The following is a 25,303-nucleotide window of genomic DNA, read 5'->3' on the forward strand; positions in this document are numbered from 1 at the left end:
GTTTCCAAAGCCGTATATCTGTTGTTAAGGGCAATGGCCACCTGGGTACTCTGCACTGGCTACCTACCCCCTTTCCACCTCTTGATTGTCACCTGTGTCCTGTAATTTGGAAGTTCTGTCTATCAGCTCTTTAGCCTCCTGAATGAAGGAGTTCATCCAGTTTCAGCTCCAACTCTTTAACACGCTTTATTAGAAGCTGCAGCTGGGTGCACTTCTTGCAGATGTAGTCATCAGGGACACTTCGGGTCTTGCTGTCATCCCACATTCCGCAAGTACGGCATTCCAGTATTCTGCCTGGCATCCCCACTGGTCTAAATGTGCAATAATAAAGAAAGAAAGAATAAATAACAAAAAAAATCTAACTATGGCCTACACCTCTCCTTGCCAAAGCCTCAACTCCCCACTCTATCGATGGCCACTCCACTTAAACCTAACTTCTTTTTATTGGACCTTGCCAAGTGCCTGATTATGTTCAATCCAATGTCTCCTTGGGAACTGAGATATGTAAAGTGTGCCAACTGCCCCCACTCGCTTCTTTTAAACTCTCTGTCCCTCTACGCATTCCGATGTCTCCTTGGGATCTGTGGCACACACAGAGAAAGGATAGATAGTCAGAGTATTTTTCCAGTGTGGAAATGTCAAATACTAGACAGCAAAAGCTTTAAGGTGAGATGGGGAAAGGAGATTCCCAAAGCAAATTTTTTACACAGTGTGTGATAGGTGTCTGGAATGCACTGCTTGGGGAAGTGGTGGACGCAGATACAAAAGAATATCAATGTTTAAGGGGCACAGACAGACACATGAACAGGCAGGGAATAGAGGGATATAAACCATGTACAGGAAGATGGGATTGGCTTTGACTGGCATCTGACTGGCTGTATTGTTTTATGGTCAGTGTTCTATGTGCTGTCATGGCTGATCTTTCAACTCACCACTATCTTCCTCCCCTCTTCCCCTATCTTTTGTTCTTCTTTAGTATTCAGACTTCTATTGATAAGAGCAAGGCCCTAGCCTACTCAGTTTTTTTCTCATATGGTAGATTAACCATCCCAAAAACTAGCTTGCAAATCTTAGTTGCACTCCTTTTATAGAAAGTACACCCTTCCTTAGGAATTGGTTACAATACTCCAGATATGGTCTCCCCAAGACACTACGTAATTGCTGTAAGATACATCGAAAATGTAAATTTGTACTCAAATCCTCTTTCAATAAAGTCCAGTTCACTGTTTGCCTTCTTCACAGTCTGCTGGACCTGTGTGTTAATTTTCAGTGACTTCTGTACAGGACATCAAGGTCCCTTTGAACATCAACATTTCTCAAGCTCTCAATATTGAAATAAATATGCAGGTTTTCTGTTTCGTTTACTGAAGCTGAAAACTTTGCATTTTTCAGTTTGTTCTCCATCTGCCCTATTGTTGTCAGTCAGTATCCCTCTCTCTGTTTTTCACAGATTGGTCACGATGCATTGGCTTTAGAGTAAACATTGTGAGTAAAATTATAAAATATGTGTTTTGCACAGTCATAAAGCAAAGATCCAGTTACACAGGAGTGAAACTGGACTGAAAAAATTGGCTGCTAAGTATTAAAAGGAAATCTGGGGTTGGGGGCAGGGGGGAGGGGAGGAAATTGGATAAGGATGCGAAAAGTACAGCACTGCCAGGAAAAAAAACAATATGGGGGGTGTGATTTAATGGGGCTTAATACAACTGTGCTACTAACCTGGGGAATGCAAAGCAGAAGTTAACAGAACTATAATAAAAGTGACCGTGTTGACTATAATTCATTTAAATGCTAAGCTGGCAGGAATCCTTCTTGGTTACACAGTGAATGTTTGTATTTGTAAGATATTCAGCAGTGTGCTCATTATTAATTTGTGGAGGCCCTGTTGCATGGTTCATAATAAGTTGGTGTCCAGTAGTGCTGCCCTGACTGTCCATTTTGTCTTCATTTTTTTGCTTGTATTCGGCTTGGGCTTCTTGCCTCTCTCCTGTTTTTTCTCTCCCTTTGCTGTTCTTGCCCTTTGTTTTTAACTGCTTTCCCTCCAAGCTTTGCTTATATGGATTTCATTTTTGAAGTTTTCTTAAGCAGCATGTTTTTCATGGTTTCTTCTTGAAATTAATTTAATATGTTTTCATTTCCATATAATTTTCCTGTATTTATTTCATTTGTTTTCTCTTCATATATAACAGATGTTATGCATTTTAAGCAAAGTAACAGCAGGAGAGGCAGCAGCCAAGGCAGTGTTAGCCCCTTTGAGGCTCAGAGTGGAAAGTCATGAAAAGTCTATAAAAGGTTTTTGGAGTCGAGCCAAAAATACAGGAGGCAGTGGGAGACAATCTAAGAAGCAGGCAGGAAAGCCTAGGGCTACAAATGCAGCCTAATGTTAAATCCTTTGCATATAATCATGATGCTGCACAGATCCCAGTGTGTTTATTGTTAAGTTTTGTCTGCACAATGCCAAGGCCAATATATATGGTTTATACTACGGCCTAACTGCTCCCCGTGGATATAAAGAATGTGAATTCTTATTTTATTTTATTGAGATGCAGTGTGGAATAGGTCTTTCTGGCCCTTCGTGCCGCATTGCCCAGCAATCTCCCAATTTAATCCTACCCTATTTACAGGACAATCTACAATGACCAGTTAACCAAGCAATGTCTTTGAATTGTGGAAGGAAACTGGAACACCCAGAGGAAACCCACAGGGTCACAGGTAGAAAGTACATACTCCTTACTGGCAGTGGCAGGAATTGAACCTGGGTCAAGTCAAGTCAAGTCACTTTTTATTGTCATTTCGACCATAACTGCTGGTACAGTACACAGTAAAAACGAGACAACGTTTTTCAGGACCATGGTGCTACATGAACAATACAAAAACTACACTGAACTACGTAAAAAACAACAAAAAACTACACTAGACTACAGACCTACCCAGGACTGCATAAAGTGCACAAAACAGTGCAGGCATTACAATAAATAATAAACAAGACAATAAGCACAGTAGAGGGCAGTAGGTTGGTGTCAGTCCAGGCTCTGGGTATTGAGGAGTCTGATGACTTGGGGGAAGAAACTGTTACATAGTCTGGTCGTGAGAGCCTGAATACTTTGGTGTCTTTTGCCAGATGGCAGGAGGGAGAAGAGTTCATGTGAGGGGTGTGTGGGGTCCTTCATAATGTTGTTTGCCTTATGGATGCAGGGTGTTGTGTAAATGTCTCTAATGGCGGGAAGAGAGACCCCGATGATTTTCTCAGCCTACCTCACTATGTACTGCAGTGTCTTGCGATCCGAGATGGTGCAATTTCCGAACCAGGCAGTGATGCATCTGCTCAGGATGCTCTCAATACAACCTCTGTAGAATGTGGTGAGGATAGGGGGTGGGAGATGGACTTTTCTTCGCCTTCACAGAAAGTAGAGACGCTGCTGGGCCTTCTTTGCTATGGAGCTGGTGTTGAGGGACCAGGTGAGATTCTCCACCAGGTGAACACCAAGAAATTTGGTGCTCTTAACGATCTCTACGGAGGAGTCGTCGATGTTCAGTGGAGAGTGGTTGCTCCGTGTCCTTCTGAAGGCAACAACCATCTCTTTTGTTTTGTTCACATTCAGAGACAGGTTGTTGGCTCTGCACCAGTGTATTAGCCGTTGCACCCTGTATGCTGACTCATCGGTCTTGCTGATGAGACCCACCACGGTTGTGTCATCGGCGAACTTGATGATGTGGTCGCTTGTACTGTAAAGTGTTGGGCTAACCACTATACTATCATGCCATCACTAAGTCATGGATTTGGTTAGGACTATATTATTAGATTATGTCTATAGTGTAACAGAATTATTTTAACCAGCATTTGGATGGACTTGGTAGAAGTACACTTTCATTATGAATGGATTCAACTATTTCCAAATGTTCAGCAATTTGGGAACAGTATTATTGATAAACCTGGCTTTACTGGCATGCCAATTATTCATGTTTTAATTTCATTACTCTGTATTTTTAATTATCCCCTTGCTGTCTAGGTGTCAGTGATGGTTACCCTCCACTGATAAATCCAAGTATAGGTGACTGATATACAGCTGAAGCCTTGATCCCATCCTAATTTGTGTAATTTTATGTGAACTGTGTAATTCTGTGTGTACATAATAAAGAACTTCAGTTCCCAGTGGGCAATGTGGCTGATTCACCCGGAACTGGAAGTGATATCGGTGAAGGGGACACACATGCTCTTGGCAGGCTAGAGGGTCCTGGAGTAAAATGTGGTCAAGCTGAAGCCATTTTGAAAATCTGTTAATAAAATAGTTCTAGTGTTTTTATCCATGCAAGTTTATCTTTGGTAAAAAAGATACGTAACATGGTGTCAGAAGTTGGTGTGAGGTCTAACTATGAAGCGCAACTGAAAACCCAAGCGACTAAGAAAGAGATACTAGGTTCCAACGGAGAGAAGCTGCTGGCAAGAGAGTACGCTGTTTCGAAGCTCACAAAGAGATTGAGGTGAGAGCCCAAAAATCCCCTCAATGGATAACTGAAGTCCCCCGGCAGCTATGCAGTTTACTGGCAATTTAACTGATAACTGGAAATGTTGCAAACAGCAGTTCAATATATATTTAGCAGCAACCAGAGCCAGCGGGGCAAAGGAAAAATTAAAAGCGTGTATCTTTCTACACGTAAGATACTTTGGATATCTACAGCGGCTTTCAAGTTGATGAAACAGACTTAAATTTGGACACTCTGATGAGTATTTTGAGTATTTTGTCCCAAGTTAAAACATCATGTTTGAAAGATATTAATTATTTTCCTGTGAACAGAAACAGGGTCTTAACTTTGACCAATACTTAGCTGAGCTTCACATATTGAGTAAGTTCTGTGAGTCTGGAAATTTGAGAGACTCACTAGTTAGAGAGAAAATAGTTTGTGGAATCCCAGATAATGTTCTCAGAGAAAAATTGCTCCATGAAGAAAATTAATGTTAGAAAAGGCTGTGAACATGTATGGGACAGCAGAGCCCCCACAAAAAAGAATGGCATCAAATCAGTAGAAAGATGGGACATAGGATCAGAAGATGTTGAATCCTTGTGGGTTGAGTTAAAAAATTGCAAGGGTAAAAGGATGTTGATGGCAGTTATATGCAGGCCTCCCAACAGTGGCTGGAAGTTGGGCCACAGGTTACAACAGAAAATAGAAAAGGTGTGTCAAAAGGGCAATGTTATGGTCGTCATGGGAGATTTTAACATGCAGGATGATTGGGAAAATCAGGTTGGTAATGGATCTCAAGAGAGTGAGTTTGTTAATTGCCTAAGGGATGGCTTTTTAGAGCAGTTTGTCATTGAGCCTACCAGGGGATCAGCTATACTGGATTAGGTGTTATGCAATGAATCGGAGGCGATTAGCGAGCCTAAGGTAAAAGTACCCTTAGGAACCAGTGATCTCAATATGATTGAGTTCAGCTTGAAATTTGATAGGGAGAAAGAAAAGTCTGATGCAGCAGTATTTCAGTGGAGTAAGGGAAATTACATTGGTGTGAGAGAGGAGTTGGCCAAAGTAAATTGGAAGGAGCTGCTGGCAGGGATGTCAGCAGAGCAGCAAAGGCGTTCATTTCTGGGAAAAAATGAGGAAGGTGCAGGACATGTATATTCCAAAAATGAAGAAATACTCAAATGGCAAAATAGTACAACCGTGGCTGACAAGGGAAGTCAAAGCTATTGTAAAAGCAAAAGGAAGGGCATACAACAAAACAAAAATTAGTGGGAAGATAGAGGATTGGGAAGTTTTTAAAAACCTACAGAGAGCAACTAAACAATTCATTAGAAGGGAAAAGATGAAGTATGAAAGCAAGCTAGCAAATAATATCAAAGTGGATAGTAAAAGTTTTTTCAAGTGTGTTAAAAATAAAAGAAATGAGAGTGGCTATAGGACTGCTAGAAAATGAGGCAGGAGAAATAATACCGGGGGACAAGGAGATGGCTGATGAACTAAATGAGTATTTTGCATCAGTCTCCACTGTGAAAGACACTAACAGTATGCTTGATGTTAGAGTGTGTAAAGAAAGAGAAGTGGATGCAGTTACTATTATGAGAGAGAAGGTGCTTAAAAAGATAAAAGACCTAAAGGTACACAAGTCACCCGGACCAGATGAACTGCACCCTAGGGTTCTGAAAGAGGTAGCGGGAGAGATTGTGGTGGGCATTAGAAATGATCTTTCAAAAATCATTGGACTCTGGCATGGTGCCTGAGGTCTGGAAAACTGCAAATGTCACTCCACTCTTTAAGAAAGGAGGAAGGCAGCAGAAAGAAAATTATAGACCATTTAGCCAGACCTCAGTGGTTGGGAAGATGTTAGAGTCAATAGTTAAGGATGAGGTGATGGAGTACTTGGTAACACAGGACAAGATAGTACAAAGTCAGCATGGTTTCCTTCAGGGAAAATCCTGCCTGATGAACCTGTTGGAATTCTTTGAGGAGATTACAAGTAGGATAGATAAAGGCGATGCCATGGATGTTGTACATTTGAACTTTCAGAAGGCCTTTGACAAGGTGACACACATGAGGCTGCTTACCAAGTTAAGAGCCCATGGTATTACAGGAAAGTTACTAACATGGTTAGAGCATTGGCAGATTGGTAGGAGGCTGCGAATGGGAATAAAAGGATCCTTTTCTGGTTGGTTGCCAGTGACTAGTGGTGTTCCGTAGAGGTTGGTATTAGGACCACTTCTTTTTATGCTGTATGCAAATGATTTAGATGATGGAATAGATGGCTTTGTTGCCAAATTTGCAGATGATACAAAGATCGGTGGAGGGGCAGGTAGTGTTGAGGAAACAGGTTGGATGCAGAAGGACTTGGCCAGATTAGGAGAATGGGCAAGGAACTGGCAAATGAAATACAATGTTGAAAAATGCATGGTCATGCACTTTGGTAGTAGAAATAAATACATGGACTACTTTCTAAACAGGGAGAAAATCTGAAAATCTGAGATGCAAAGGGACTTGGGAGTCCTTGTGCAGAACACCTAAAGGTTAACTTGCAGGTCAGGCTGGTGGTGAGGAAGGCAAATGCCATATTAGCATTCATTTCAAGAGGTCTAGAAGGATGTGATGTTGAGGCTTTATAAGGCACTGGTGAGGCCTCATCTTGCTTATTGTGAACAGTTTTGGGCCCCTCATCTCAGAAAAGATGTGCTGGCATCGGAGAGGTTCACATGGATGATTCCAGGAATGAGAGGGTTATCATACGAGGAACGTTTAATGGCACTGGGTCTGTACTTGCTGGAATTCAGAAGCATGAGGGGGAATCTCATTGAAACCTTTCGAATGTTGAAAGGCCTAGACAGAGTAGACGTGGAAAGGATGGTTCCCATGGTGGGAGAGTCTAGGACAAGGGAGCACAGCCTCAAGCACCCTATCAAAACAGAGATGTGGAGAAATTTCTTTCGCCAAAGGGTGGTAAATTTGTGGAAGTTGTTGCCACATGCAGCTGTGGAGGCCAGGTCGTTGGGTGTATTTAAGGCAGAGATTGATAGGTTCTTGATTGGACATGGCATCAAAGGTTACAGGGAGAAGGCCAGCATCTGGGGTTGAGGAGAAGAGAAAAAACAAGGATTAGCCATAATTGAATGGCGGAGCAGACTCGATGGGCCAGATGGTCTAATTCTGCTCCTGTGTGTTATGGTCGTACGGCCTAATCTCAAGCTAAAGAGCTGCACAGGGCAGAACCAACAGTGCATGCTATGAAGACAGAGGGGCAGAGCACAAGGTGTTTCCCAAAGCAACAGCATAGTAAAGAAGTGGGATCAAGTGGTAACTGCAGTTAATTCGGAAGAGGAATCATTCCGTAAAGTGCAGCAAAGCTACCAAGAGAAAGGTGCACACAGTTGCTGAGGAGATGGAAGAACTCTTTGTAGATTCTCTGCAGACTGTTGGTGAGACAGAATGGATTGTTCCAGTGACTGCAAATGAGACAATAATTCCATTCAAGCTTGACACAGGAGCCCAGGTGAATCTGTTATCCATGGATGATTACAAGTCCCTCAAAGTAAAGAGCAAGATTTACCCAGTGAAGTTAAAAGTGACTGTCTATAATGGAGAGAATGTTACAGTAAAAGGATTTGTATAGTGACCTTGAAGCACAAGGGGCAGCGCCTAAAGGCATGGCTACTGGATGTAGAAAAGAGAATCCAGCCAATATTAGAAAAGTGTGAAAAGCTTAACTTTTTGTGAAGAGTTTTTGTAGGGGCTTAACAGACCAGCGATGACCAGGCAATACTCAATAAAGAGTACGCAGATGTCTTTGAAGGGCTCAGATGCTTACCTGATTTAACTCAAGAAACTTATAATAGCATTCAGGAGAGATCCAGAGGGGTTGTACAGGAGAAGCAGAAGAACTCTACCTTCCAGAGACATCTGTACCAGCTACACCACCACGACAGTCAGGATTCCAGTGTGGAACAGAGTGATCATGATGAAGAAGTCGCCAGTTTTGCTACATCACACAGCTGTAGTTTAAAATCTGTCTCTCATCGACTCCAGTTTAAGACTGGAAATCAAAAATATCTCCACGATTCTCTCCGAAGTTGAAGAGGAAAAATAAAAAAAGAAGATGGGTGAACACACAGGTCAGAACTATAGCAACAAGTCAGCACAGACCGACAGGAGGAGTTGCAGTCTATGATATACAGCGAACAGAAGGAGCTCCGTTAATTGAGACAGACTCAGTTGGAACTTGTGCAAAGATTCACTGATCACATGGATGTATTCCAGGGCTCCATTATGAGGCAAGAACAACAAGAACAAAAGCAAAGGCGAACAGATAAAATCTTGGCAAAAGGATGTGAAAGAATTGAACACATAGATCAGAGTTCTCAAAAGGACACTGGTATTAATGCAGCAAGTGAAAGCAAGATATCAGTGGAAACAAATAACAATCCTAAAGGGTTCGTTAAGCCGCTACAGTGACAGATTGAGAGTGGCTGAGTGAATGGGGGACTGTATTTGCTTATTACAATTGAAGTTAATGTAAAAATCTTAGGAAAACATTATTGTGCTTTGCAGACTTATGAGGACATTGTATTGTGTTTGTTTTCCTTTAAAGGGTGATGGTGTGTTATTATGTGTGTACATGGTAAAGAACTTCAGTCAACACATACAAAATGCTGGAGGAACCCAGCAGGTCAGGCAGCATCTATAAAAGAGTGTAAACAGTTAACATTTCCAGCTGAGACCCTTCATCACGACTGGTTGTGGGTTTGGGTGAGCATATGGTCGAAAGTCGGAAGGCAGCAGAGATTACGGGGGGAGCAGTGAGAGAGGGTTTTACTGAAATCCCGTCAAAGGGAAGAGACTTTGCAGTGTAGCAGTAGTACAAAGATGAGAAAATCTGCAGATGCTGGAAACCCAAGCAACACACAAAATGCTGGAGGAACTCACCAATACGTTGACTGTTTGCTCTTTTCCTGGCCTTCTGAGTTCATATAGCATTTTGTGTGCAGATTTTCTCATTAAAGAACTTTAGTTCCCAGTGGGCAATGTGGGTGGTTCACCCGGAACTGGAAGTGACATTGGTGAAGGGGACACATAGGCTCTTGGTGGACTAGAGAGTCCTGGAGTAAAATGTGGTCAAGTTTAAGCCATTCTGTAAACTGTAAATAAAATAGTTACAGCATTTTTACCCATGCAAGTTTGTCTTTGTTAAAGAACAGACATAACATAAATGACTGGGCAAACATGGGTTGGTTTTATTGATATGTATATTCAATGCCATGGCCCAACAGTAAAGGAAATCTCCCTGGAATGTAAGGAATTTAAACAATTTGATTGCATTACTCCCAATTTTAAGTTGCATTGATTGTGTTTAAAATGCTCTGTCCATTTTAGCTAGACTAGGATCAGTATTCAAAATTGCTGTTGTCTTTTTCAATTTAGCTATCCCGTTTGCTGTAAAAATGAAGAAAATGCCTTTTAGTACTTCCTAGTTTACAGAAGTATACGCAGTATGTTACTGCTCAAGGCCAGGTGGGATGGGAAACGGAGTAGTCAGCTCCAACAACTGATGTGTTTATTTATTTATTAATTATTATTATTTTTCTTTTTCTCTTCTATATTACGTATTGCATTGAACTGCTGCTGCTAAATTAACAAATTTCATGCCAATGCCGGTGATAATAAACCTGATTCTGATTCTGAATTGCAAAACGTACAATGATGTTTGAATAAATCATAAATCCTTATGCACTACGTCTAATATATAAAATTCAGAAAACTTTTAAAATGCATTTCATCACCTGTGATATAATTTGTATTTTATGCACAACAGGGAAATCAGTTTGTAAAATCAAAGTTAATGCAGAATAGCAGTTTTCATATTAACAAGTGACACATATCAAATGTATATGAGCAAAATGCTTTTCTTGTAACATAACTAAGGAGAAAATGTGATCATCAAAGAAATGCAAATTGCATTGAGAGAGATGTTTTGAGGTGACCTATTCTACTTCAGAGTGCCATCTGGCTTTCAAAAATATCTTGTAATGATGAACCACATATCAGCTAGACTTAGTATGCTCAAGGAACTGTTGGAAGGACAATCTGTCAATGATCCTTGAAAGTTGGATAATGTTGCGTTAAATGGCCCCAGGTGCTCCATTCAAGCTTAAGAAGATAGCATTTGTACTTCGAGAACACCATCTGTGACAACAGGTTTGTTAGGTATTTAAAGTGTGTAGTTGAAAGCGATTGATGTCAAAGTCAGTAGAATCGAGTATTAAGAGAAAACATGTAAATAATATTGTTCCAAGTCTTTCAGAGTGGGAATGATGCACAATTTCTCACAGGTGCTAGTAATTTGCCTATTTGTTTGCAGGAAGTTGTAGCCTTAGATAATTTTTTTGATTTATGAAACATCTTGACAAGTGACAGCATAGCTTAGTAAAAGAGCTTTTAATGCCTTCAAGATTGTAGGTTTTTAATGGATCGGACAGTGATATAAACTTTACAAATAAACAAACTGCTGGAGTAACTCAGCAATCAGACATCATCCATGACGGTAGAGAGATAGTCAATGTTTCAGATTGAGACCCTACATCAGGAACTCCCTGACCTGCTGAGTTCCTCCAGCAGTTTGTTTTTTTTCTCTCTCTTTGCTTCAGATTCCAACATCTGCAGTGTCTTGAATCTCCATATAAACTTTGCAAATATTTTTGTAATCAAAGTGTTTGGACCTTTGCTCTTGCACCTTATGTAGCCGTATTGAGCCTGGATCTGGAGTATTGAGCTCCTTACCTGATGAAAAGGGAGTGCAGCAAAGGTTCTCCAGGCTTTTCCTGGGATGCTGAGTCCATCATATGAAGAAAGATTGAGTAGGATGGACCTTTATCCTCTAGAGTTTAGAAAAGTGATTGGTCTCCTTATGTGACATGTTTATTTAGTGGACAACCAGATGACTTCGGGGAGAATGTTTCCTCTCTAAGGAGTCTACCACTAAGTGTCACAATCTCAAAATACAGGTTAGGCCATTATGGAACAAACTGAGGAGAAATTTCTTCACTCAGCTAATGGTGAATCTTTGCATTATTTGGATGTTTGTGGAGTGAAATGGGGACTCCTCTTTTTCCCTTATTAGGGAGAGAGAGAGAGAGCCTGTGGCATGTCGAATTACCCGGTGAACAAGTAGTCTTTGGGGTACTGCAAGTCAGTGTTTTTATTGATGCTTTGCTAAATGCCTAAGTGCTTGGTGGAGGGTGCAGATGCTGTTTTGCTGGTGGGGGGGGGTCGTCATTTGCTGCTGCTTATGCATGGGAGGGGGAGCTGGGGGGGCTTTGGGGTTCTAACATTTAAGTGTCATTCACTATTTGGGGCACTCCTCTGTTTTCGTGGATGTTTGCGAAGAAGTAGAATTTCAGGATGTATATTGTACATTACTCTGACATTAAATGTACCTATTGAAACCTATTGAATTAATTACATTCAAAACTCAATATATTTCTGAATATCAGTCATCAGGAGATTTGCATGTAGGGTAGGAAAATGACACTGCGATAGAATATTGCATAAGATCATGTTGAATGGAAGACTAGGTTCAATGGACTGAAAGACCTACTCTAATTTTTACACCTTTTGTGTCCCTGTTATGCTCTTATTTACCTCCATCATTTTCTGAATAAAAAATTATTCAGTCATTTTATTTAGTAATCAAAGTAGCAAGGTAAAATGGACAATCAAAAAGTAATTGAGTTAAGAGTAGAGTGCTTCCACCAGAACAATTGTATTAGCTGAAAGGATATTTAGGTGATTAATTTGGTCAATCCATAATGGATAACCACAGATCTTATTTTTACAACTTCCAGGTGATCCATTATGCTCAGATGCAGGAACAAGGAAGTGCCTCCAAATATTTATCTGTCCGCTTTCAGATCTCTGTAAAAAGAACAGTCTAGGTGCTTTTCTTAATGGAAGCAGAGATATGTTTGCTTATAAAAAATAAAATAATTCCAATTTCTTGTTGCTGAATAGATAATTGAATTCAAGTGCAATTGAAAATGCTTCAGGAGTTTGATTTTAAAATTCCAGTTATTAATCTAATACTTTTGTACAAATGCTACCATTCTGCATATTTATAATTCCGGCCAATTTTTCATTTTTCCATTCTATTTTTTTAATCTTTTCTACAATTAAAAGTATTAACTACTTTCAAAATTATTTTGATAATACTTGAAATATCACAGCTTCCTGTCTCATCTTTGCGAAGGAATATGGAAGTCTTTAGGGTGTCTTGAGAAAGGAGGATGAAAGCAAGGTTTACTACCTTAAGTACTCCCTTTGAAGTTGGTTTTCTAAAATGAATACAGGTTGAGTACTCCTTATCTGAAAATCCAAACTCCGTAAACTTCCGAAATCCAAAGTTTTTTTGGGTGTTAACGCGACAGCACAAATTTCACAAAACACTAGGAAGGCTCCCAGGTGATGCGCAGGTCTCTGCACACCACAGACATTTCTGAAAAGTGACCTTATAATGAACAAAAGTTAATGAAAAAAATGTAAAACATTGCATTAAGCAAAAAATGAAGAGCTTGAATGTGTATTTGTCAGCGTCAGAGTGAACATACTATATGGTGGCAACATACATCAAAGTTGCTGGTGAACGCAGCAGGCCAAGCAGCATCTATAGGAAGAGGCGCAGTCGACGTTTCAGGCCGAGACCCTTCGTCAGGACTCTGACGAAGGGTCTCGGCCTGAAACGTCGACTACGCCTCTTCCTATAGATGCTGCTTGGCCTGCTGCGTTCACCAGCAACTTTGATGTATGTTGCTTGAATTTCCAGCATCTGCAGAATTCCTGTTGTTTATACTATATGGTGGGACAGTTGAGGAACAGTGGAAGACTTTCAAGGAGATTTTTCACGGTGCTCAAGAAAAGTATATTCCAGTTAAAAGCAAGGACAGTAAGGGTGGGGAGAGCCAGCCTTGGATAACTAAGGAAATAAAAGAAGACATCAAACTAAACGCTCGTGCATACAAAGTTGCCAAGAGTAGTGGGAAAGTGGAAGATTGGGAGAACTTTAAAAAGCAACAAAGAACCACTTAGCGAGTAATAAAAGAAAGCTAGATTATGAAAATAAACTAGCACAAAATATAAAAATGGATAGTAAAACCTTTTATAATTATATAAAGCAGAAAAGGATAGATAAAATAAATGTAGGTTCCTTGGAGGACTAGAAGTGTGAATTGATATTGGGTAATGAGGAAATGGCAGAGACTTTGAATGACTATTTTGTGTTGGTCTTCATGGTGGAGGACACATCTAACAGGCCTAAGAGAGATGTTATGGATATGATGGGAGGTGAGGATCTTGATACAATAACTATCACTAAAGAGGTAGTGCTGAGCAACTTGTGGATCTGAAGATAGGCAAGTCCCCTGATCCTGATGGAATGCATCCCACGGTACTGTAAGAAATAGCAGAAGTTATAGTAGTACCACTAAGCTTGCAATAAAGAAAGGGAAGCTAGATTATGAAAAGAAATCTAGCACAAAATATAAAAACGGATAGTAAAAGTTTTTATAATTATCTTATAAAGTGGAAAAGGGTGGCTAAAGTGAATGTAGTCCTTTGGAGAATGAGAAAGAGGAATTGATATTGGGTAATGAGGAAATGGCCGAGGCTTTGAATGACTATTTTGTGTCGGTCTTCACAGTGGATGATACATCTAACGTGCCAAAGAGAGATATTATGGATGCGATGGGAGGTGAGGACATGGATACAATAGCTATCACTAAAGAAGTAGTGCCAAGCAAACTTGTGGGCCTGAAGATAGACAAGTCCCCGGTCCTGATGGACTGCATCCCAGGGTACTGAAGGAAATAGCAGAAGTTAGAATAGAGGCTTTGGTGATGATTTACCAAAATTCTCTGGACTCTGGGCATACCCTGGCAGATTGGAAGCTGGTGAATGTAACACCACTGTTCAAAAAAGGATGTAGGCAAAAGTCAGGTAAATATAGGCCAGTTAGTTTAACATCTGTAGGAGAAAATGCTTGAAGCTATTATTAAAGAAGAAATAGTGAGGTATCTGGAAGAAATGGATCCATCAGGCAGATGCAGCATGGATTTAGCAAAGGCAGGTCCTGTTTGACAAACTTACTGGAGTTCTTTGAGGATATAATGAGCGCAGTGGATAGAGGGGAACAGATGGAGTTATTTCTTGGATTTCCAGAAGGTGTTTGATAAGGTGCCACACAAAAGACTTATTCATAAGATAAGGATGCATAGAGTTAGGGGTGATGTATTAGCATGAATAGAGAATTGATTAACCAATAGAAGCAGAGAGTTGGGATACATGGGTGTTACTCTGGTTGGTAATCAGTGGTGAGCGGCTTGTTGCAGGGGTCGGTGCTGGGCCCACAACTGTTCACAATATACGTTAACAATCTGGAAGAGGGGACCATATGTAATGTATCTAAGTTTGCTATTGATACTAAATTGAGTGGAAAAGCAAATTGTGCAGAAGATATGGAGAGTCTGTAGAGCGATATAGAAAGGTTAAGTGAATGGGTAAGGGTCTGACAGATGGAGCGCAATGTTGGTAAATGCAAGGTCATCCACTTTGGAAGGAAAAATGAAAGCAGATTATTATTTAAATGGTAAAAAATTGCAGCATGCTGCTGTTCAGAGGGACTTGGGAGTGCTTGTGCATGAATCACAAAAGGTTGGTTTGCAGGTGCAGCAGGCTGTTAAGAAGGTAAATGGAATGCTGGCCTTCATTGCTAGAGGGATTGAATTTAAGCGCAGGGAGGTTATGCTGCAACTGTGCAGGGTACTGGTGAGGCAGCACCTGGAGTACTGCATGCAGTTCTGATCTCCTTACTTGAAGAAGGATATACTGGCTTTGGAGGTGGTGCAGAGGAGGTTCACCAGGTTGATTACAGAAATGAAGGGGTTAGACTATGAGGAGAGATGGAGTCACCTGGGATTGTACTCGCTGGAATTCAGAAAAATGAGAGGAGACCTTTTAGAAACATGTAAAATTATGAAGGATGGATAAGATAGAGGCAGGAAAGTTGTTTCCACTGGTAGGTGAGACTAGAACTAGGAGACGTAGCCTCAAGATTCGGGGGAGTGGATTTAGGACGGAGATGAGGAGGAACTGCTTTTCCCAGAGAGTGGTGAATCTGTGGAATTCTCTGCTCAATGAAACCTCAGTAAATATACTTAAGACAAGGTTGGATAGATTTTTGCATAGTACGAGAATTAAGGGTTATGGGGAAAAGGCAGGTAGGTGGAGATGGGTCTGTGGCCAGCTCAGCCATGAACTTATTGAATGATGGAGAAGGCTCGATAGGCCAGATGGCCTACTCCTGCTCCTATTTCTTATGTTCTTGTACACCACTTAAATGTGTGCTGATCATGAAACAAGCAAAGATCTATCACAATGAACGAAAATTGAAGATATTTGAATATTCAGCAGGCTGGTTGCAGAAATTTAAGAAAAGGCACAGCATTAAATTTTTAAATATTTGTAGTGATAAAGCGTCAGTTGATCATGAAGCAGCAGAAAAATACATTAATGAGTTTGCCAAGATTTGTCAGTGATGAAAATCTAACATCAGAACAAGTCTATAATGCTGGTTGTTTTTATACCTTACATAAAACCTAAAAAAAAGTAAAACACAAATATAGTATAGTGTAACCTTTTAATCACAACATGACATTGTAGTGGATGCTGAAAGACCTGTTTGTTGTTTGTTGTTGTTCAACAGCTGAGTCCAATGCCGCTATGCTGCTTTTGTTACCCTCCACACATTATATTTGCATTATATTAATAGTATGTAATAATTTTTACTGTTAAGTACAAATGTGTGATATGTATAAGACTGCTTAAATTCAGAGTCAGAAATGATGGTGCTCCCAAGCTAGTCAGTATATACTCCAAAATCCAAAAACAACTGAAATTGAAACACTTCTGTCCTCAAGCATTTCAGACAAGGGCTACTCAAACTGTAATACTATTGTAACATGAGGCAATATCCATACTTTGTGTTTTTTTTTGTTTTTATTAAATTCAAAAATAGATCTTGTCTTATGGAATTTAAGTATCACATGAAATCCAAATACTTAAAATTAATTGTGACTAGCAACACAAATCTGGTGATTTGATAACAGCTCTTGCCCTTCTGGCATGATGTTTAATGAGTAAATGTCCATAAGAAGCTTTGTGCATTTTATGTGACATTTTTGACAAGAGTCAAGATTTTTCTAATGATCCACTCCCTGTAATTAAATGTTCAGCTCTACACTAGATATTGACAAAAGACTATCATGGAATTTTCACTATCTCTGCAAAAACCACTGGGAAGCCAGTGTGGTCACAAGACAATGTCATTGCATTTTGCTGGATTACTAACTGTTCTACATTGTCCAGTGTTAGTTCAGTGAAAAAAATTCTTTAATAGAAATGACAATGATGATGATAACAATAATAAAAATTTAATTACAGGACCGTATGTTAGATATTGCAATATCGTCATCAGAAGCAATGAAGAGTTGGTTAAATAATATCTGAGCTACTTTCTGATACACTTGAAACAATTTTACATATCAAACACCTGGTGCTGATCAAATAAATGCTTGCTCGTAGAGAATATACTGTTTCTTCTCTATGTTGCTACACGTGCTGAATTATGGTGGCAGATAGTTGGTGATTTTGAATTTACAGAATGCTATATCTGAATTATTTTGACATTTCTTTTAACATAATACTGCTTTCTTTTCAGGACAGAATTTATGTTTTTTGGGTGTGGGAGATGAAATAATGAATGGTTAAAATTGTTACATTTTAAGAGCTCTTCCACTTAAAGCATTTAATGGCTGCAATGAAATCTAACATTTACAGCAGCACCATACCCTAAAAATCATTGTATTGCCAATGAGAAAATGTGCCAGGGTTGCTTAGTTTTTCAGATGTAATACTGTCAATTTTTTTTTTTAATTCTTTGACATCTGGCCCTAATGCCTGGCTCACTACTGCACATCAAAAGCAACTTTATGTCAGCTACCTAGACCATGTTCCATTCCATCTGGACCTAATGGGGAGTGCAGGATGCAACAGCTGTGGGGCCAGCAGTTTATCCTCAAGCAATTACCCTACTGGCCATCCAGTCCCAGGAACATTGGTGCATGAATCAAGCCTGGAGACTGATTTTTTGCACATGCTGCCCATCACACCAGACCCCATTAGGCCATAATGAATGACCATTTGCAAGACAGCAGCTCTCCTGGGAAAAATGACTATCAGATATTTGTTTTATCATCTTATGAACATATGTCAATGATGTAGAGTATTCATAATGCTCATGATCCTGATGTTCCTTTGATAATTTTTGGTGTGCATCTGCTGAGGTCAGTAATGATCTACTTCTCCTCTCTTTGGACAGTAAACAAGAAGTAGCAATCAGTTTTACATTGCTACCTTTCACAGATTTATTATACTGCATATTTTACGACTGTTGTAGGACATAGAACAGTACAGAATCATACAAGCTCTTCAGCCTACGATGTTGTGCCAACCTTTTAACCTACTCCAAAATCAGTCTAACCCTTCCCTCCCAGATAGTCCTTCATTTCTCTTTCATCCATGTGGCTATCCAGCAGTATCTTAGATGTCCCTAATGCAGAGATTCCCAACCCCTTTTATGCCATGGACCAATACCATTAAGCAAGTGGTCCATTGGACTCCAGGTTGGGTATACCTGCCCCAATGTATCTGCCTCTAGCACCACCCCTGACAGTTTGTTTTATGCACTTGCTGGTCTCCATATAAAACCTATCTCTGATATCCCCCCCTCTACCTTCCTCCAATCACTTTAAGAGGATGTCATCTCATATTAACTATTGCCATCCTGGGAAAAAGCCACTGGCTGTCTACTCGATCTATGCCACTTATCATCTTATACAGCTCTCTCAAGTTGTCTCTCATCGTACTTTGCTCCAAAGAGAAAAGCCCTAGCTTGCTCATCCTTTTCCTTTGATCTGTTATGTGATATTCAGGTGAAAATGGCCAAGAAAACCTTATACATTTTCTCCATAAACTGGGCTCAATCTCAGCCATCAAGTAGGCGTACAATGATCGTAGAGCTAAGGAATTCTCATTTATTTCACGCATGTAGATAAGAAAATGAGCATCATCCTAAGTATGTTTAGTTTTTCATTTATATGGAATCTGATATGTTCTTTTTCTCCCTTTATTCCTAAGGTACAGAAGTTGAAGGGTCTCCTGAACCTCAGGCGGGTCCTTTGAAAATGTCTGTAACTCTGCCCTCCATGAATGAAGACCAATCTGGCAGCATAAGCACAATAGATGGTGATGATACTTCCGGGGCTGAAATATTTTGAAGCTTGGCAGCATTTTCTTATAAAGCACTTCTAATACTTTCCATTTTTCTAACAATTGTTTAAAGACAACATAGATTAACATTTTAATATGCAGTTTTGATAACCTATTTATCTTGCAGTCTCAACTTATAGCTACACTGCTAAATTATTTTCTTAAATTGAGGATTATGATTTATCATGTTAGAATCTATGTTTATAATTGTGTTTTGGTCACTTATGAATAATAAATTTGGAGTTTTTTATCAATGGAAAGATTGATAATATTAGTCTTTGTGGAAAAGCATTAAACTTTAATATAATGTGTGTTAGTAGATTTCCTTTATTCTGTCTCAGATCAATATATTTTTAGTAGTAAAGTACCAATACCAATCGCCACTTAAAGATGGTGAGAAAAGCAAACAGATGTCTGTTGCTGCTAACAGTTCACACATTCTGTCGACAAGCTGGCAAAAATTTATTCAGGAAACATGTTCATCTTACAAATCATTTTAAATTCATTAATTTTTTGACCAACAATCATTATTACAAAAATTGAAAGTTCCTGAATATCTGTGCATCAGTAAAAAACTAGTACACTAAACATGACCAAAGTACTTCTTATTGCCATAGTCTATTCTTTTATAGTTGGTGTAGCTTGCAGACTAATTGCACTCAGATACGTTTTGTTGCTTTAACATTGGAAGATGCACCTTGTATCAAGTACTGACCATAAAAGAGGCTTTGTAGCATATGCATAGATTTGTCCAGCATAACTTCGGACACTGCACATAAGAATTATATATGCCTTTATTCAGACATTTTGCAATGCATTGCAAAACTGGTGTGCTTGTAATCTTCCTGTATTCTACAAACTGTTTTCTCAATTAAGATCATTTGAGCATTATGCAAAGTAATGCTGTTGATAAATTGCATATATTGTAGGATGAAGAAGAAAAGTAAAGTTTTAAACTAGATTGAGAAGATGATTTTAAAAACATTGTTATACAAAGCTTACGACTTGAAACATCATTCAAAATTAATCAGAGGAACTCTTCAGAATTAAGATAAAACGAACTAACTTCATTAAAATTGTAAGAACAGCCAACAGGCTCCGATTTCAGCATTCAGTAACAAAGCTGACATCGTCACTGCAGCCAGCGTTGTTATTTCATGGAAAATCATTGGCACTGGACACCCATATTCTCTTAGAAAACTTAGGAATAATGCAGAAGTGATTTTAATTTTAGATTTTAGTAATACAAAACTTTCATGACTAATGAAGAAAATTCTAATTTCACAGTACAACGTGCAAAAGGATCTAAAAATTCTCCACGATGCAGCTTCTCTCTCAACAGAACCATAAATATGGAAGATAAATGACAACTAGCAATATCTGTTTACTGTGTTTTTATAATGAAGATATGAAAGAGGAACATCGGACCTGATAAAATAAAAAAACAACTTCCAGTACAACATGCTACAGCATTATTGTGATAGATACAATTTCTTCCATATCTTTGCATCATTTATTACAAACATCTCGCAAGCCGATAGTCGAAATAGGAAGAAAAGGGTATTTTTATTGACAATTTCACCATTCAAGGGGATGGTTCATTGAACAAAAGTCTGATGGAATAATGAGAACTTGAAGGGAAACCAACCACTGTTTAGTGGTTATTCTATAGAGATTTTGAACCAGTGTTTTCTTTGAAGATAAGCAATGTTTGCAGGATATAGCAATCTGCAGATCCTCAAATTGATACTCTAAGAATTATGCTCAGTGGCTATTTTATTAGTAGGTATCGTTAATGCAGATATCTAATGAACCAATCATGTAACAGTAACTCAATGCACAAAAGCATGTAGATGTGGTCAAGAAGTTCAGTTGTTGTTCAGACCAAACATTAAAATGGTGAAGAAATGTGACCGTGGAATGATTTTTAGTGCCAGATGGGGTGGTCTGAATATCTCAGAAACTTCTGATCTCATGGGATTTTCATACACAACAGTCTCTAGAGTTTACAGAGAATTATGCAAAAAAACAAAACAAAAAGCATCCAATGAGCAGCAGTTCTGTGCCCAAAAACGCCTTGTTAATGAGAGAAGTCAGAAGAGAATGGCCAGAATGGTTCAAGCTGACAGGAAGGTGACAGTAATTAAACTAACCCCACTTTACAACTGTAGTGTGCAGAAGAGATTCTCTGAATGCACAACACATCGAACTTTGAAGTGGATGGGCTACAGCAGCAGAAGACCTCGCACATATACGCAGGCAATCTTTGGCCTGCAAAACAATTTAGAGCTTCTACAAAAGACATGATGTCAAGCATCTTTATTCATTTTCCCACCTCAAGAGTAAGGTTAAAAGAAACACCAGAAATTTAGTAATGGTTTATTGAGGTACAGTGAAAAAATTTAGTTTTGCGAGGCATGCATACAGATTAATTTAAAATACAAGTAGTTTGAGGGCAAAACAATAACACAATGCAGAATTTAGTGTTACAGAGAAAATACAGTGCTGGTAGAAAAGAAGGTGAAAAGGCCATGATGAGGTAGTTTATGTGGGATAGAAGCTGTCTTAGAGCCTGGTAATAAATATTTTAGAGCTTTTGTATCTCCTGTACAACGGACAAGGAGAGAAGAGAGAATGCCTACAGTGGGAGGGAGTCTTTGATTATGCTGGCTGCTTTTCCAAAGCACTGAGGGGTAGTAGACAGAGTCCGTGGAGGCCAGATTTGGTGATTCTACTATTTACTTCATGTATGCCAGTCTACAAGTGATGAAGGTAAGTCTGATTCCAAAAATTGTAGTTGCAGAAACAATTACTATAAAAATGAAATCATTGGAAATCTAGAAGGCTGAGGCTGCAATAATCCCAGACTGTGATCTTATTCTGGACGGAAGTGCCAGAAACAAATTACTCACAAATCAATTAAAACTGGTTTGCAACATAGTAATTTTAGTACAAGTCACCATAATGGTCTGTATTTCATGATGAGCTCCCAAAATTTAAATATTGCGTAGCCTTACAAATCAACAGCTTGCTGAAGTCCTTCATATCACCTTGATATGTACCAAACAGATTTTTAAAGACTATTGAGTAGGATGGAGTCCAGAAAGCCACTATCTCTGGGAATAATTAGTTATGATGCAGTGCATGAGTTTAGTATTTTTATATAGATTTTACAAAGTGGATTGTTAGCAATAAAAATACATGTACTGAAGTTCTATGTGTTTCGTAACACTCAAATTTCTGAATGTTTTCTTAGCTACCCCTCTCCTATATCTTTACTGATATTTTAATGAAACAGCAATGAATAGTTTAAAGCATCAATACAAACTGTAGGAATCTATACCTACCATTATCATCTATGTAAATCCTTAGATACACCTGTATTTAGGTCTTAAAATGTATGAGTAAAAATCATCATTCTGTATGTAACTTCACTTTAGGCTCTCCAACACATAAATGGAGTTAAATGAGCTTGATCTAAAAGTCAGAACAAAGATGTGATTGTCTTGTGATCAAGGTTCAAAGATAAATATTTCAGGAAATAATGTTTCGAAAGGACAGACGAAATGCAAGAAGAAAGATGCCACTCATGATAATTAAGGATGATAAACCAGCACTTGTGGAAAGTGATCTTGGGATAGAAGATTAGCTAGTAGTAGTTGAAGATAAAAGATAAAAAGGTACAAAAAATACTGTTGCGACTAGTTTATAGGCCTTTTTAACCAATTAAGAAACGGACTGTTTTAGATCTTGTTTTGTGTAACATGATAGGTTTAATCCTCTAGAGAAAAGTGATCGCAGTATGAAAGAACATTACACTGAATGAGAATGACCCACCAAAGTCAGAACTAGAGTTATAAAATTGAGCTAAGGCAATTGTATAAGAATAAAGAATATTTGGCTGAGATAGATTGCAAAATTAGACTAAAAGGAGAATATGTAAAGAACAATGGCTTTATTTTTATCATCTGCCCATTTGATTGAGAAATAAAACTCTATCATAAACGTAATCCAAATGAAATGACAAAAGAATTTTAAAATAGTTAATTAAAAGGGATGTATGATGTTTCCAAGCGGTGTTGTAAGCTGAGAACGAGGACCAGCAAACAAGAACCAAAAAAATGATGACAGAAGTCAATAAGTAAGAATAAATTAATAGAATTCTTTTTTTTAAAATTTGTAGTGTTAATACCAAGTTTACAAACAAAAAGTAGCAATGTAAAAGAATTGTTTGGAGGGAGTCAGGATGGATTCTAGCAGGGTCTAGTAGATTGGAACGTGAAATATGAAGGACAGAAACAGGCCACTTGGTCCTTCACATTGACTCCACAGTTTAATATGATCAGTGTTGATCTGCTATCTCAATACCATATTGCTGCCCACTCCTTAAGTCCCTTGATATCATTTGAATTTAGCTATCTCTTTCTTATATTCAATAACTTAGTCTTTACTACCTTCTATGTTGGAGAATTTCACACATCTGCTAGTCATTGAGTAAAAAGAAATCATCTCAGTTATAAAGCCTTGTTACATATCCTCAAATGTAACTTCTCCTTCTGGATTCTTGTCTAGTGGAAACATCTTAGCCTCGTTAAGTCAGTCTAGCTCTGTCAGAATTTTGTTTATTTCAACGAGCTTACCATTTATTCTTCTAAACTCTAATGAATACAGCCCTAGTTGAATCAATCAGTCTTCATTGAATTCTATAGTACGTATATCTTTTCTTGGGTAAGGGGGCACGAATTAGACACAATAATCCAGGAAAGGTCTGACCAAGGCCCCGTAGAGTTGTAGCAAGAGTTTCTTCTGCGCCCAAAAGATCTTGCAGTGAAGATCAGCATACCAGTTACATTCTTATATGCTTTGTTTCGGTAACAAGTGTGCAAGGATTCCCACATGCATCAAAATTTATGAGTCTGTCACAATTTAAATAATATGCTGCCTTTCTGTATTTCCAACCAAAATAGATAACTTCACATTTATCTACATTGTACTGCATCTTTCATCTATTTGTTCATTCACTCAACTTGACCTTGATAAATTTAGAAATATTAAATTTAGTTCCCTCATTCAAATTATTGATACATACTGTGAATAACTAGGGCCCAAGCTTCAATTCTTTCAGAACACCTGTCTCTTCCATTTATTCCTGTTCTTTTTGTGTCTTACACCAACTAATTGTCAATCCATGCAAGTATAACACACCCAATCCCCATATACATTAATGTGGGGCCTTATCAATTGACTAATGAAAATAAAAACATGCCACATTCGATGATATCAGGTTATCTATTACCACGTACATCCTCAAAAACCTCCTGTGGGTTTATCAAACACAGTCTCATTTACATAAGTCCAGGTCCACTTTACCCACTCTTTCTGAGTATTTTATAATTACTCTCTCTCATCCCATCCTTTATTATTCCATTTTTTTCTGATGTTAGGCTGAACAATCTACAGATCTCTGTTTTCTCTTTTTTAAGTAGTGGAATTACACTTGTAACCCTACAATGTGCAGGAAATTTGCCATAGTGCACAGGATTTTGGAGGATAACAATGAATGCATTTCTTGTTTCCTTGGCTACTTCTTTTAGCACTTGGGGTAAATCCCAGGGCCCAGCCTGCATCCCCACTGTACCTCTAAATAAATAAATGTAATGGTTTCACCACTTTTTGCTCTCCATTATAATTTCTCCTGCTTCTCACTTTAAGGAACCTGCATTTACCTTCAATAGTACTTTCTTTTTTAAATATATGTAGAATCTTTTGTTCAAAGGTTCAGTAATTATCAAAGTATACAACTCTGAAAATCTTCAGTTCTCCGGGTAGCCATGAAACCAAGAAAGAAAAAGAAAAGAAAGGCAGCACAGTCATCAACCCCTAAATCCCACCTCCCTAAAACAAAAGCAGAGCAGGTACATCAACCCCCAAATCCCCCTGGGTGCACAAAAACGGAGCAAAATGGATCGGATCTGTCAACCTCCAAATCCCTCCAGCACAAAAACCAAGCAAAATGGATCGGGCATGTCAACTTCCAAATCCCTCCTCCCGCACAAAAAAAAAACATAAAACTGGATCTGGTCCCACTTTTATGTTTTTCCAAGTTTGCTCTCACATTCTGTTTTCCCTCAATCAAACCCTCAGTCCTTTTCAGCTGAGTTCTAAACTGCACCCATCCACAGACTTTCTGCTTTTGACGGGAACATTAAGTGCCACCTCCATGGATCTAAGACTGTCTAATGTAAGCCATAGTTGGGTCACTTTTCCCTTTGTGTCTGCGGCAGAAAGGTATGTATTGCTGTTGAAGTTCCTGCATTCATTCCTCAAAGTAATTAATATGATTTAAGAATAATTATATTTATTTATATAAGATGTTCCTTAAATTTAGGAATATGAAAGTAAAGTTTTCAACTTCATGACTTTTAATCAAGCGCCCCAGTCAATTATA

At 38.7% G+C, this 25,303-nt stretch overlaps 1 protein-coding gene across 1 annotated transcript in view; it reads left to right on the forward strand.

Annotated features, from left to right (window-relative positions):
* The window catches only part of kiaa0586 (KIAA0586 ortholog), a 538,659-nt gene extending 519,527 nt beyond the window's left edge, over window positions 1-19,132 (forward strand). Inside the window, exon 31 of the mRNA XM_063049620.1 lies at window positions 18,724-19,132. Coding sequence (XP_062905690.1) covers window positions 18,724-18,863 — 140 coding nt within the window. The 3' untranslated portion in view covers window positions 18,864-19,132. The remainder of the gene's footprint in view (window positions 1-18,723) is intronic.
* Window positions 19,133-25,303: the final 6,171 nt, after the last annotated feature.

Source organism: Mobula hypostoma, chromosome 1 (genome assembly GCF_963921235.1).
Source record: "Mobula hypostoma chromosome 1, sMobHyp1.1, whole genome shotgun sequence".
NCBI classification, from domain to species: domain Eukaryota; kingdom Metazoa; phylum Chordata; class Chondrichthyes; order Myliobatiformes; family Myliobatidae; genus Mobula; species Mobula hypostoma.